General features: G+C 63.2%; 1 protein-coding gene across 1 annotated transcript; it reads right to left on the bottom strand.

Moving 5' to 3' along the window:
- Nucleotides 1-512: 512 nt before the first annotated feature.
- Nucleotides 513-12,870, bottom strand: TBC1D2B (TBC1 domain family member 2B). The gene is made up of 13 exons (XM_032232666.1): nt 12,416-12,870; nt 11,052-11,205; nt 9,444-9,609; nt 7,603-7,763; nt 6,950-7,170; nt 6,109-6,489; nt 5,637-5,747; nt 5,166-5,359; nt 4,301-4,798; nt 3,453-3,570; nt 3,038-3,223; nt 2,804-2,925; nt 513-2,512 (listed from the first exon to the last, which is right to left on the bottom strand). Exons 1-13 carry the CDS (start codon nt 12,776-12,778, stop codon nt 2,317-2,319), a joined length of 2,871 nt encoding a protein of 956 aa, XP_032088557.1. The 5' UTR covers nt 12,779-12,870; the 3' UTR covers nt 513-2,316.
- Nucleotides 12,871-13,009: the final 139 nt, after the last annotated feature.

Here is a 13,009-nt window from a genome sequence, read left to right as displayed (position 1 = left end):
AAAATCCCTCCCGTTTCCTGCCTTTGGCCTGGACTGCAGCCGCCGCACCCAGCCGGGACCCCTCGTGACCCCCACAGGGGCCCCTGTGCAGGGAGGGGGGAGGCAAGCGGGCTGGTTCTTTTGCACCAGCGCCCCCCCCCCCCCGGGTGATTGGGCTCCCAGCCCACCATTGTTCCCTGATGGCCCCTCTGGCCCCTCTGATGGGGCAGAGGCTGGCTGGGCTTCTCAGATGGGCTCAGTGGCCACTAGCAGGGCATCAGCCCCCCCCCACACCCCCAGCCGGAGGGCCTCCAGTGGCAAAGGCTGAACCGGGTCGGGGCAAAGCTCGGCTCTACCCTGCAGGCCACGTCGGTTCTTCATCTGCCACGGACAGTGGGACCCACCAGCCCCTGCTCCTCCTGGCGTGGGACCTTTCGGCCTGCAGGTGCCACCCGCTCCTCTGCCAAGGGCGCAGGAGAGAGCAGCCCGCTCGGCCCCCGGGGCGCAAAAGAAACGTCCAAAGGCAGCAGGCGGCCGATGCATTTTTTTACTAGGATTGGTCAGACAAAACCAGACAGGAATGAAGATCAGAAATCAGTAAGAATCAAACAGAGGAAATGCTCTATTCTCAAGAGGTTGCAAACATTTGGCAAATGAACTCAGGGGTTCTGAACCCCAAAGAACTCTCAGGATCCCCGACTGCACTCGCCCCACGTGGAAGAGATGCTGCTCCACCCCCCCCACCCCCCGGTCTTCTGGAGCCTCTGCCGGGGGTTGCACCGGCCGAGGCCTGAGATGGTCCCTCTCCACAGGATACGGGACTTGCAACCCCTCCTCCAGGGCGAAAGGGCCTCTGGGTGCGTGTGGTTCTAGGGCCTCCAGCAAGAAAGGCAGAGAAACAGACTGGACCTCTGTGAAGCTTGTGCAAACTGCAAGAGGAGGAGGAGGAGGAGGCTGTGCGTGTGTGTGTTACATTCTGCCTGTGCATAAAATACTTGACCTATAAGATACAGAACAGAGTTCGGGATTCTTTATAAAAAGGGAAGCAGGAATTGAGGACTGAATACTTGGAAATTGGGTGTTTCTCAACCTTGGCAGCTTGAAGACGGCTGGGCCTCCCCTCCCTGGACTCCCCAGCCAGCAGAGCAATTCCGGGAGTTGGCGTCCCCCCATCTTCAAGCTGCCCCGGGGTGCCTGCGTGGCTTCAGTGCTGACCGTCTGGGAGGCCTCTGGATGAGGGAGACGCAGAGGGAGGGGCCCTTGTGTCACACCACTTGGGGCAGCCCACGGAGCCCCCCCTCCGAGGAATCACACCAGACTGGCCGGCACAAGGGCAGAGGACACGGACGTTGATCCAGGGAGCCACAAGTCGGGCAAAACTCCCCCAGGGAGGATTCGGCCTCCTCTTCTGCTGCAGCCTAAGATTAGGCCATGATTCAAGGCATTCAGAGTCCCATGCCGGCTCTGGATTCTGTCTGTCCCAAAGCGACCCTGGGCTGTGGGGTGCCTCCTTTGCCCCCAAAGTGGCCTGGATCCGGCTGGGAGCTGGCAAGTCCTGGGCTCCTGGCCCCCCAACCTCTTCCCCAAGGAAGATTTGCAGAGGAGGGGGGGAAGGTTGAAGAACAAAAGCTGCCCGGAAGGAAGGCAGGAAGGCAGAATGGAATGACTGGATCGTTCTGGGATGAACTGTCTCCTGGCTCCCCAACAGGGACTTTGCTGGGCTCCCCCCCCCCCTCTGCTCTCCGTGGAACAACGGCTTCTCAGTGCCAGGACCAGGGAGGCTGGTGGAGGAGAGACCCCGGCGGGCGTGGATGAGGGTTATCCTGGAGAGAAGCATGGCACCTCCGAGAGCCCCAGGCCGGGGAAAGGAGCCCGGTGGTCTCCAAGAGAGACGGGGACCCGAGCCCAGAAAGGAGACGGCGGCAGCTGTCCGGAAACCCCCTCAGTTGTCTCCTGCTTCCCCAGGTGGGGAGACTGAGCGGTGGCCCCCTGGAAGGTCTCTGAAGCCACACAAAACCTGCCGGCACCCGATGAAGCACCGCGACTTGGCTCGTTTTCTTAAGACGAGGAGCGAAGAGTCTCCCAAATGGCACAACTGAAAGACCAAGGGTTTGGCCCGAAACGAGGGGCCTCTGGGTCTTGCGTCTGGGGGCCCTTCGGGGGCTCTGGAAGGGAGGGAACCCCTGGGAGGAAGTCTGAAGTGCTGGCTGCCCTGAAGGACGCCCGAAGCAGGAAGTGCCTCTGGTGGAAGGCTGGCGTTGCAGCTCTGCCCTCCGATCTCCTCCGGGTTCTGCGCTGCAGAAAAAGCCCCACACCGAAGGGGCCCCCGGGCTCCCTTCAGCCGTCCTCCTCGTCCTCGCTGATCAAGTCCCGTTTGTCCGGGTGGGTCTCCCGCTCGCGCAGGAAGTCCTCGCGCATGGCCTCCAGCTCCAGCAGCTCCAGGCGCACCTTCTCCAGGTGGAAAGCCCTCCGGTTCCTGATCTGGCGCAGGGGGAAGGGGTTGAGGTCCCTGAAGGCGATGCCCATCAGCTTCCTGGAGGAGGAGGAAGAGGAGGAGGAGCACCAGGGAGGCCTCATTGGGGGCCCTGCAAAAGAGCCGTATCCTGTGGCACTGTCAGTGAAAGCGAGGGGGGGGCTGCAGCTGGAGCCCCCAGAGAAAGTGGGCTGGGATTCAGTGAACTTGATCTCTCCCTGCACCCCACCAAGTTCTTGAAGAAGGCCCGGCTTCTCTTGCTCAGTTCTTCTTCCCTCCCACGGAAGACAAAACCAGAAGCTCCTCCTAGTAAAACCTTTGTGGACGGCCGAGCAGAGGCGGCCTCCTCACCTGGCATCCAGGACGGTGCGGGTGAAGGACCGCAGGTACTTGAAGACGGAGGTGGAGTCCTGGAGCTTTAAGATCTCCTCCTCCTTGTACTTGAAGAGGGCCAAAGCAAACCGGAAGATCACCTGGGCGGCCAAGGAGCTTTCGGTCAGAAAAGAGAGCCAGGCGCACGGAGGGATCCCCTCCCAACTCCAGAGGCCCCCCGGGAACCCACTCGGGGGTGGGGGGGGGGGCTACCTTGGGTCCCTCGTAGAGAAAGGAGTCCCATATTTTGAAGAGGAGGTCGCTGACCACACTGTCCACGAAGACCACCAGGAACCAGTTGAAGGTGATGAGGGAGAAGTCCACGCGGTGCTGCTCGAAGTGGCCGTGCAGCCGCGGCAGCTTCTCGTTCATCAGGTCCTTGAAGACGCGTTGGTCCACCTGGGGGGGGGGGGGGAGGACGGCAGCTGCAGACCCTGAGGACCCCCCTCCCTCCCTCCCTCCCTCCCTCCCTCCCTCTCCCGCTGGATGGGACATTCGTCTCCCCAGGCTGTTCATGGGGGGGGGCGGGGAGAACCTCTTTTTTCTCCAACTTGTCTCCCCCCTCCCCAAAAGGGATTTAAGGCCTGGAGCTCCGGCGGACGCTCCCGGAAGCTCCTCCCACGCCCACCTGGGAGCCAAGCAGCGTCTTGGTGTAATAGTCGCGGGGCATGAAGACCTCCACAATGGTCACCAGGCACCAGAAGGCGTCTTCCTGCTCCAGGTAGAGAAGGGCGATGGCCGCCAGTCTGGAAGAGAGACCACGTCGGAAGGGCCGCTTCCCCCACAGAGTCCACAGACGGACGCCCGGCTGTGCCGAGACCCCCCGAGAAAGGCTCCAAAGAGGAAGGGAAAGGTGGCTTTGCGCCTCTCTGTCCCCCCCCCCCCCCAAAGAAGGCTCTTCCCCGCATCAGGTCAGCCTTTCCGGGCGGGGAACCCGGCTAGAGAAGCTTCTGCTCCTTTCCTGCAGCCGAACTTGGCAGCTCTGAAGGTGCAATTCTCCCCCCTCCCTGCCTTTACAGCCGGAGCAACTAGGGAGAGGCCCTCCTGAGCCCCTCGCTGGGCCCCCTGGGCAGCTGTGGGGCTTCTCCCCCATGGCTGTGTCTCTTCCCCTCCATAAACCCAGCTGCCTCCACAGAGCCTGGAGGTGGAAGCCAGAACCGTTTCCTTTCCCCCTGGGGACCCCTAAGGGGCAGGCTAGGAGGCATGGAGTGCCACCCTAAAGGGCCTCCTGGCGCAGAGCCAGGCAAGTGAGCCACTTCTGCCCTCTCTTCCTCTCCTGGGAAGGGGACATACAGAGGGGGACCCGCTCCTCAACCTCGCAAGCAAATCTCAGAGTGGGCTTTGGAGATGGAAGGAAGCAGGAGGGAGGAGCTCGGGTGGGGCGGGGGGGAAACGTGGGCAGGCCATCCGGACCCCATTCCTGGGACCAGCGTCCTCTCTGCTTCTCAGCCTGCCTGGCCTGGAAGGGCTGCCCACCTGTTGAGCCCCTGGCAATAGCCGATGTCCGGGTTCCGCCAGGAAAAAGCCAGCAGGACATTCCGCAGCTTCTGGATGCCCTCGGAGGCGGGGGAGGAGTAGTGCTTGTTGTTGGGGAGGGTGCGCAGGAGGTCCAGCTCAATCTGCTTGGAGGCCGGGTTCTGCTTCTTCAGCGCATCCTGCAGCAGGGCCTGGAAGTAGCCGGGGGGGCTGCCCTCCTTGAACTTCTTCACGTGGAGGCCCACGCACCACTTCCAGATCTGGCAGCGGTGCTCGTGGGGGACCCCGGCTCGGACGAGGGTCTTCAGCTCTACCGACCGGACCAGCTCCCTGTTCAGGCTGGCCGCCAGGAAGTTCTCCCACTTCACGCCGGTGGACATCTCCTGGTGCTCCGTGAGGGACAGGGACTTCAGGTCCAGGGCCCGCACCTTCGCCACCAGCCTCTCCTCCTCCGCCTCGTCCTCCGGCACCGTCTGGAAGCCGTACAGGTCGTACTCGCTGGGAAGGAGAGGGAGCCGCTCACTCGCCGGAACCACCAGAGGCAGAAAAACCTCCCAGGGAAATGGCGAAAGCTGCGGCTGGCGTCCAGGGCCAGAAAAGGCTCCGGCCTGGGATAACGCTGGGCGGGATTCCAATCCTCTGGCTGCACAAAGCTGGGCGTGGGTCAGCTTGACCGGGGGGGGGGGGTAAGGCGCTGCTGCCAGTGGAAGGAGGGCCCAGGACCCCTGTCCGAGAGCGGCCAGCAGCCATTCTGACCCCTGCTGACGGCCGGGCTCTGGGGAGAGCCGCTGCTTGGGCCCACGTCTCCCTCCCTCAGCCCCTCCTGTGGGGGGGGCCCCAAGCCGAAGGTCGGACCGAGGCTCACCTGACCATGTGGGGCTTGAAGTAGGCCTGCTCGGGCTGCTCACCGCTGTCCACCTGCAGGGCGTCTGCCAAGAGCCGGGCCACCAGGTCGCTGTTGGGGTTGGGCTCCTCCGAGCAGACGGGCCCCTTCCTCTCCTGCAGCAGAACCAGGTACCTGCTCTCCACCTGGCACATCCGGGCTTCCAGGCTGGTGTGCTGTGGGGGCACCGAGAGAGCGGCTGAGGCAGGCAGCAGCGCCAGGTAGCCCGAAAGCCAAGGGAAGCCCCCGCCCCAGCAATCCTGCTGCCCCTAAACCCCCCGAGGGAGCCCCGTGGGCAGTCAGATCCCCCCCAGGGGGGGGCAGAAAGACAGGTCAGCTTGGAAAGCACTGGGTCTCTGCCCCCCCTCTCCCCCCGAATGGGACACCTCTCAGTGGCTCCGATCCCCTGCTGGAAATGGGGAGGGTCCCAGGGTGGGCTGCCCTTCGGCTGACCTTTGCCATCAGCGCCTTCTCCCTGTTCTCGGCATTCCTCCGCAAGGCCGAAAGCTCCAGGATCTCCTTGTTTAGAAACTTGTTCTGGGTTTTGTAGCCCTGCAGGGTGTCCTGCCGAGAGAGAGCGGAGCCCTTGGAGAGGAGGGGCCAGGGGGGGCAAAGGGGGCAGTGCAAAGGTCTTGGCCTCCTGGCCTCGGCTTCAGAGCCCAAACCGACTCCTGACCTGCAGCTCAGCCAGGAAACCCAGTGAAGGGCTGGGTGTCAAGTGGGAACGCAGCCACTTGTGTCTAAGCAGTTGTGCTTAATAAAACCACAACAGCACAACGCAAGACCCCCAACTATTCCTATCCCTCTGGCTCCAGGCCTTCCTTCTGCTCTGCCCTGCAGCCGCTTCAACCAGCCCCCCATCATCTCCTGTCCCTGCCCTCTTCCCTTCCTCCAGCCCCACAGGCCCCAGCAGGCGAGCCCTTACCTTCAGCCTGTCGAGCTCCTGCTGCTCCTTGCTGACGGGCGGGGAGGCCTCGGCCGATCCGCTTTGCCAGGAAGATTCGCACTCGCTCAGCTCCCTGGAGAGCTTCATGATGACCTCGTCCTTCGCCTGGATGGTCTCCATCAGCATGTCCAGCTTCTCGCCCAGCTCCCCCACCGTGGACTTCAGGCCGGCCGCCTCCTGCTGCAAGTCCTCCTTCTCCAGGTTCAGCTTCTCCAGCTGATGGCTGAGACCCAGAATCTGGTGGTCCTTCTGGTGAAGCAGCTCCAAGTGGCCCTTGGTGCTCCCGTCGCAGAGGGGCCCCGCCAGGTACCGGTCGTACTGGGAGGACCGGACCGTCTGCTGCAGGAGCCGCACCAGTTCCTGGGACGAAGCGAGGAGGCTGTTGGGGAACCAGCAGCTGCTTCTCCTTTAAAGAGGGAGCCCGGTGGCCTTGTGCTTGAGGTGCCAGACTAGGAGTGGGGGGAACAAGGTTCTAGTCCTGACTGTGGGAACTAGCTCCGGAGGTTCCTGGGCTCGCCCTCCCTTCCTCCCTCTCAGCTCAGGTTCTGCGACCGATGCGGGAGAAGCCAATCGCTTCTTGCACTCTGCACCGAGCGCAGGGAGGGCGTGTGGAAGCAGGCAGGGCCTCAGCCAGGAGGGCTGGATGCAGGGGAGGAGGGCTCTGTGCCGCCCCACAGGAAGGGCTTTCCTACCCTGGGTGCAAATGAGGGAGGAAGCGAGAGGGAGCAGGGCAAGAGGATGAGCCTCCCATCCAGATGCCCTCAGGTCCTTCCCCACCATAGCAGGTGGCCAAAGCCCCCCCCCCTTCACACCGGCCTACCTTCTGGCTGGCCAGCTCCGTCTTCAGCTGCTCCAGGTTCTCCTGCTGGCTCTGCAGCTTCGGCTGCGCCTCTGGGGCCGGCCGGCCTCCATTCCACTCCAGAGGAGAGGCCTCCAGGCCACCCCGGCCTCTGCTGGAGGAAGCCATGGGGTCCTTCGTGGGACGCCTGGCCTTGTGCGGGAGGCGGCCAAAATCAAAGGGGAACGCTGAGCCGGTCCCACCTGCAGCATGGGGCGGGGGGGGGAGGGGGCAAGAAGGTTGGCCAGTTTAGCAACAGGGGCCAAATCCAGAGAGCCCTGAGCCACCCACCCATCCAAGGAGGAGCCGCCTCTTCCTTCTCCTTTCCAAACGGTCAAACAATCTTAGGAGCAGCAGCTGTGAGAGAAGCCGGGATGGGAAGCCAGGCATCGAACTCCCAGGCTGCTGCTGGGAGCCCTGACCCCCAGCTTCCCAAGCCCCTCGCTCCCCACTTTGGCCCTTCCAGCTCCCAGCTCTGGGGGAACAAAGATTCTTGCGGTGCTCAGAAGCCAACCTGGGATCCTTGGGTCAGGCCTCTGCTCAAAAAGGGAGGCAAAGTGCCCCCCCAAAAAGTCTGCAAAGCCAGAATGATTCTGCAAAAGCAATGAAAATGGGGGGGGGGGGAGAACGGGGACCTTTGCTGGTCTCGGCTGCCAGCCTTCGCTTTTCCTCCTGAGCCGCCGACTCCTGCAGGTCTTTTGGGGAGGGGTCCAGCATTTCCCATTCTTCGGTGTAAAAAACACTCCTGCGGTTTTCCCCACTTCCTTTCCCGGTTCTTAAGGAAGACACAGAATTCCTGCAAAGGACAGATGTCCGAAATGGCTGGGAGGGCAGAGAAAGGTTGGCTGCACTCACAAAACTGCAGACGCCAAGAGCCCAGTGACTTTTCTGAGGGCCTCAAAGCAGGAAACCCCCCCCCCCAATCAGAGGCAGAGAGCCCCCCTGGAGAGCATTGGTGCCCTCTCCCTCCATGGGCCTCAAAAGCGCCCAGGACAGGAGGGCTCCATTGCCCTCCATCACACACACACCCCTTTGCTCTCTGGAGCTGCCTGGGGGAGGCGCTTGCTCTCTGCTTCCCAAGAGCCGAATGCCAGGAGCTCCGGACCCCTCCCGCCTCTCTGAGCTTCGACGTAAACAGCAGGCAGGAAATGGCGCAAGCCTGACCCTCCGATGGCCGCCTGTGGTCAAGCTTGAGCCCCTTCCCAACAGTGAGGCTGGGGGAGACTAGAAGCCAGGGCAGGGACCCTGATGAAGGAGGGGCTTTTAAAGGGACAGTTGGTGCCTCTGAGCAGCCCAGGACTCTCCCTGCCTGGCTCCAAAGCGGTTCTGCTTCGGTCACCCTGAGACACCCCCCCCCCCACCCGCTTTCTCAAGAAAGCCACGCAAGACTTTTTAAAACCAAGGCGGCCTTTCCGGAGCTCTCCGTTCTCCAGGCACCCCCGTCCCCCCCCCCCTTCCAAGGAGGAAGCGGGTTCAAGGCGGCTGCCCCAGACCACGAGGAATGTGCGCTTGCAAAATCCGGCCTCTGTTTACCCCACAGAAGGGTGCACTGGCGGGCAGGCTGTGAGGAGGATCGGCAAAAGAGGGAAGCTTGTGGCAGGCAGATGCCCAACAGGGGAAGTACAAAAGGCAAACGCTCCTCCCTTGGCAGCTGCCGTCCGTCTGCCGGGCTCCTGCGGCTACAGTGGCCACAAACAGCTGGGCTGCTTGTCCAGGCAGAGCTCAGGCAGACGCGGGTGAAGGGCCGGGACTTCTGAGGAACAAGGGGGAAGTGGGTCGCACACGGGAAGCGGAGTCTGACTCACAAGCGTTTGCCAACGGTTGTGCCAAAAGCTCCACCAGGGCCCGATCCTTCCTCATGTCCTCCCAGGCCACCTCCCAGCCAAATGCCGGGCAGCAGGGACACTGGCTGTGCGCTCCAGCACCTGGCACGAGGGTGGGCAGCCTCTGTGGGGCAGGGAGGCCCCCGCTTGCCCCAGACCAGGGGGAGAGAGCCAAAGGGGTCTGGCTGGGGAGAGGAATTGGGGGGTGCAACAAGGGAGCCTCTGGAGAAGTGGCTGGATTGGGGGGGTTGCCATTTCAGAGGCTTTCGGTGGCTCTCAAATGGGAGCAGTTCGCCTGCCACAGACCCTGGCGTCCATGTCTATTTAAAAACACACACACACACACACACACACACACACACACAGAAAAGGTCATTTTGCTGCCACATTTGCAACCTCTGGTTTCATGGATTCCTTCTGGATGGCGGATTCTGGCGTCCAGTGAGACGCTTTGAGTGCAACCGCATCACAGAACCGTCCTTGTGCTTCATAGGACTTCTCTAGGGGTGCGAGTTCAGAACACGCTGGGGGATTTAGCCGCTGGAAGCCACTTCCAAAGCCTGCTTGCTCACTCGCCTCAGTGCCCAGCCTTAAGTCCAATGGCCCCTCGGAGGAGAAAAGCGCCTTCTCTAGCTGCCCCCGCCAGGACTCACCTGATCTCGGTGCCCAGCTGCCTGAAGGAGAAGTTGATGGGGCCGGGGTGGCCCGGAGCGGGCAGGCAGGCGGCTTGCTCCCCCACCAGCTCCGTGGGGGCGATCTCAACGGCGAGGACATGGCGGGCTTTCTCCGCTGAAGCGTTTGCGGGCAGCGCCGTGCAATCTGAGGAAAAGCCAACCCTGGAGGTTATCTGCCAACCGACTTCCAGCTTCAGGCTTACCGGAAACCATCCCAAGAGCCCCCGGGTGTCTCAGCGGAGGCCTCGAGGGGAACCACTGAGCCCGCTGATCCTGCGGCTCTTCAGGGACCCTCGCAGGAAATGCAGGAGGCGCATACATCAGCTGCCCCGGTCACACTTCCTCTCTGCTCTAAGCTCCTGGCAGGAGCAGCGCTGGCAGCTCAGCAGGCACGCCCATGCCCACGCTGCTACCCACCCCATGCAGCGGCCGATGCCTTCTGGAGAGCAGCGTGGCCACTACCAGGGCCCCTCTCTGGGCTGGTGGGAGAGGCGACTTTCCCCAACCTGTCCGCCGCACAGAGCGACCATCCGGGGCTTCTCTGCTTACTGAGGAGAAGCTGGCGGGAGGCCCTGAAGTGGCTTCCTGTAACTTTGCAAAGGCTTCCCTGAGGAAGCCACAGCCAGCCAGAAGGGCCGGCCCAGCTCTTCCGCTGCAGCTCTGCGAGGAAGGAGGCGGCTGTTTCTGGCTCTCCTGGCCCAGCAGGGACCCCGTCTGAGAAGCCCAAGTGCAAGGCAGCCCCCTCCCCCTTTAGCCGACCCCCCTCTTCTGGCCCACAGCCGTTCCTGAGCTGCAGGAACTGCCCTTGGGGGGCACTGACAACAGGAGGCCCACCCACCCTCCATCACCCTCCGAAAAAGCCCCATCAGCCGTCTAATCAGAGCAAACGCCTTGCGGGTTCCCTGACCCACAAGGACGCCATGTGTTATATTTACTGCCCACCTCTTTAAAAACATGGCTGTTAAAAAGAGGGAAACCATGAATGACGTTATTGTTGCAACTGGATATTCAACAGGATCCACGCTTGTACGCATACCCTCCCTTGTATACGTTTGAAAAAAATCAACGTTTGGCCAAAGAATTCAGTTAAAAATCCAACCTGACCCAAAATAAATCAAAAAGCTGGCTTTGTGTGTATTTGTTGATGTGTATGTGTGTGTACACATGCACACAGACACACACGCACATAAGCGTACACACCATAACTTCCAATTTGCGTTATCTTTAAAGTAAGCTTTAAATAAATGTTCGCTGCTGTTGTGGAGAAAAATGAAGGAAAAACAGTCACCAAATCAAGGAAGCAGCTTCTTGTGTCGCAAGGGGAAAATGTGCTGAGGCAGAACAGTTCTGTGGACAATCACTGGCTGGGAATCCTGGGAGTTGTAGTCCCAGCACAACTGGAGACCTTGAGGCGAGGAAGGCCGACGGGGTCCGATTCTGCAGGGGGCCCTTTTCTCCCTCCCATCCAGCCCCCAACGTGGACCCTGAAGCCGGCGTGAAAGCAACACGCCACCACGTGGAAGTGGTCGCAGCCGTGGTCTCACCCCCTGTGCCGTCCGGGGGGACAGCGAGAGATGCGTCACTTACCGGGACTGTCCTTGGCCACCAGCCCCCTGGAGCAGCCGGCTGGGGTCGGCGACGTCCGGCTGTAGTGCTTGGCAGCGTCGAGGCTGTGGCAATGCTCCCACCTCTTCTGCTGCAGCTCCTGCAACCAGTACATCATGTCCTGGTGCGTGGCAGCCTGTGGCGGAGAGAAGCCGGCAGCCCTGACGGTTACAAGCATTGAGGGAGGGAGAGGAAGAGAGGATCGGAGCAAGCTGAGGGGAGGCTTCCCAATCCGCTGGAAACACAGACAGCCCAGGAGGGCAGTCATTGCCCGTCTCGGCAGAGGGGGGCGGGGGAGCCTTGGAAGCCATCTAGTCTGACCCAGGACGGAATCCTGCTACGACCGCATAGGCCAACCGCTCAGCTGTCGTGCCACAGAACGAGTAGGGAGTTTCCAGTAGCAGAGTTTGGCTTCCCCTGTTTCACACCCAGCAGTCTACGGTTTTGCCTTCTGCACTGGGGACTCCGGGAACGGAGTCAAGGTCTCTCTCAGGGGCCGGTGTTGACCGCATCATTTCCCACAACTGGCATTTTGGCTTTGGCCTGGGTGACCTCTGGGACTTCAGCAGGGCCATTAGGCAGCGGCTGCCAGCGTGGAAACCTCAGAGGTGCCCCTGGCCAGCCAGCCCCTCCTGAGCAGCTGCAGGCAGGGGGGGAGGGCCGGGAAGCTGAAGGCCTCCTGAGGTGGGGAATCCTTTCAAATGGGGGGGGGGTTGACTTTGAGCCCCTTTCACCTTCCATCAGCCACAGCCCCCCCACCCACCCCACCCCCGGGTCAGCCGAGCGAGGGGCCTGAGTGGCTGCCCTGCCGGGGGCTTGAGAGCCAAACTGCACCCAAGAGGTTGTGCCAACCCATCTGGAGAGGCCGCCCTAAACATCTGGCGCCGCTCCTCATGCGGGGAGGAGGAGGGAAGGGAACGTGCCAGCAACCAACCCGGGGTCTCCAACGGGGCCCCGCCTGGAGGGTCCTCGCTCGGCCAGCCAGACCCTCCAGAGAGGAAGGCTCAGCCCAGGGAGGCGGTGGCGGCCTTGGCCTGCCGTGGTGGAGGGAGGGAGGCCGGAGCGGGGCCAGAAGGGGGCTCCTGGCATTGGCCCCTCGGAGAAGGCCGGGACACCCCCCCCTCCATTCTGCAGCCTTCTCCCGTCCTCCGCCCCCCGGGCCAGGGGAGGGCCAGCCGAGGGCCGCGGGGGCCTCTGCCAGGGAGGGAGGAGCTCCCCCTCCTCGGGAAGGGCCGAAGAGCCCCGGCGCTCCCAGCCACTGCAGGGAAGCCTCCGCGCGGGGCAGCCGCGGCGGTGGGCAGGGCCGCCTCTCCCCTCCCTCCCTCCCTCCCCGCCCGTCTGCTCACCCGCAGGACCGCCACGTCGCCGCCGGGCCCGTGGATCTCGAAGGCGGTGCCGGGCGCGCCGTCCTCCTGGCGCCGCTCCTCCTCGGCCGGCGGCGGCTGGAGCTGCGGCTGGGGGCCCGGGCCGGGCGCGGGCGCGTCGTGCAGGCGGAAGGCGGCGTGGGCCAGCTCCAGGCGGCCCAGCGGCTGCGCCTCCCGCGGGCCCTTGTAGTAGCAGAGCGCGCAGCGGGGCGCGTCGAAGGCGAACCAGCGGCTGCGGAAAGCCCGCAGGGGGCCCTTCCCGGAGAGCTTCTGCAGGTAGCCGCACAGGCGACGGCCGCCCGCCGCCCCCTCCTCGGCCGCCCCCTCCTGCTCCGCCGCCGGCATCCCGCCAGCCGCCGCCGCTCGCTCCGCCCGCGCATCCCTTCCGGCTCGGCCCCGCGAGGAGGAGCCGCCGAGCGCCCCGCCACGCCGCCGGCCTCCGCTGGCGCCTCGGAGAAGAAGGGCGGCCGCGGCCGTGAAAGGTTCGCTTTTATTGAGAGTCGGGCAACCCCTTCAGACAACGAGCGCGCAGCAAAGGCTGGAATCCCCCGGGCGCTTCACACACGGCGGGCAGCA

The sequence above is a fragment of the Thamnophis elegans genome, chromosome 16, assembly GCF_009769535.1.
Source record: "Thamnophis elegans isolate rThaEle1 chromosome 16, rThaEle1.pri, whole genome shotgun sequence".
NCBI lineage: Eukaryota > Metazoa > Chordata > Lepidosauria > Squamata > Colubridae > Thamnophis > Thamnophis elegans.
This window is presented reverse-complemented; position numbering and strand designations above follow the sequence as displayed.

Bases quoted from the DNA above. Each gene is read 5' to 3' on its own strand.
- TBC1D2B (XM_032232666.1), bottom strand. From the start codon at position 12,778: ATGCCGGCGGCGGAGCAGGAGGGGGCGGCCGAGGAGGGGGCGGCGGGC. The intron at 9,610-11,051 runs GTAAGTGACGCA...GCTTTTCCTCAG, and splicing joins GGTGGCCAAGGACAGTCCCG to ATTGCACGGCGCTGCCCGCA. The intron at 3,224-3,452 runs GTGGGCGTGGGA...CCCCCCCCCCAG, and splicing joins AGACGCTGCTTGGCTCCCAG to GTGGACCAACGCGTCTTCAA.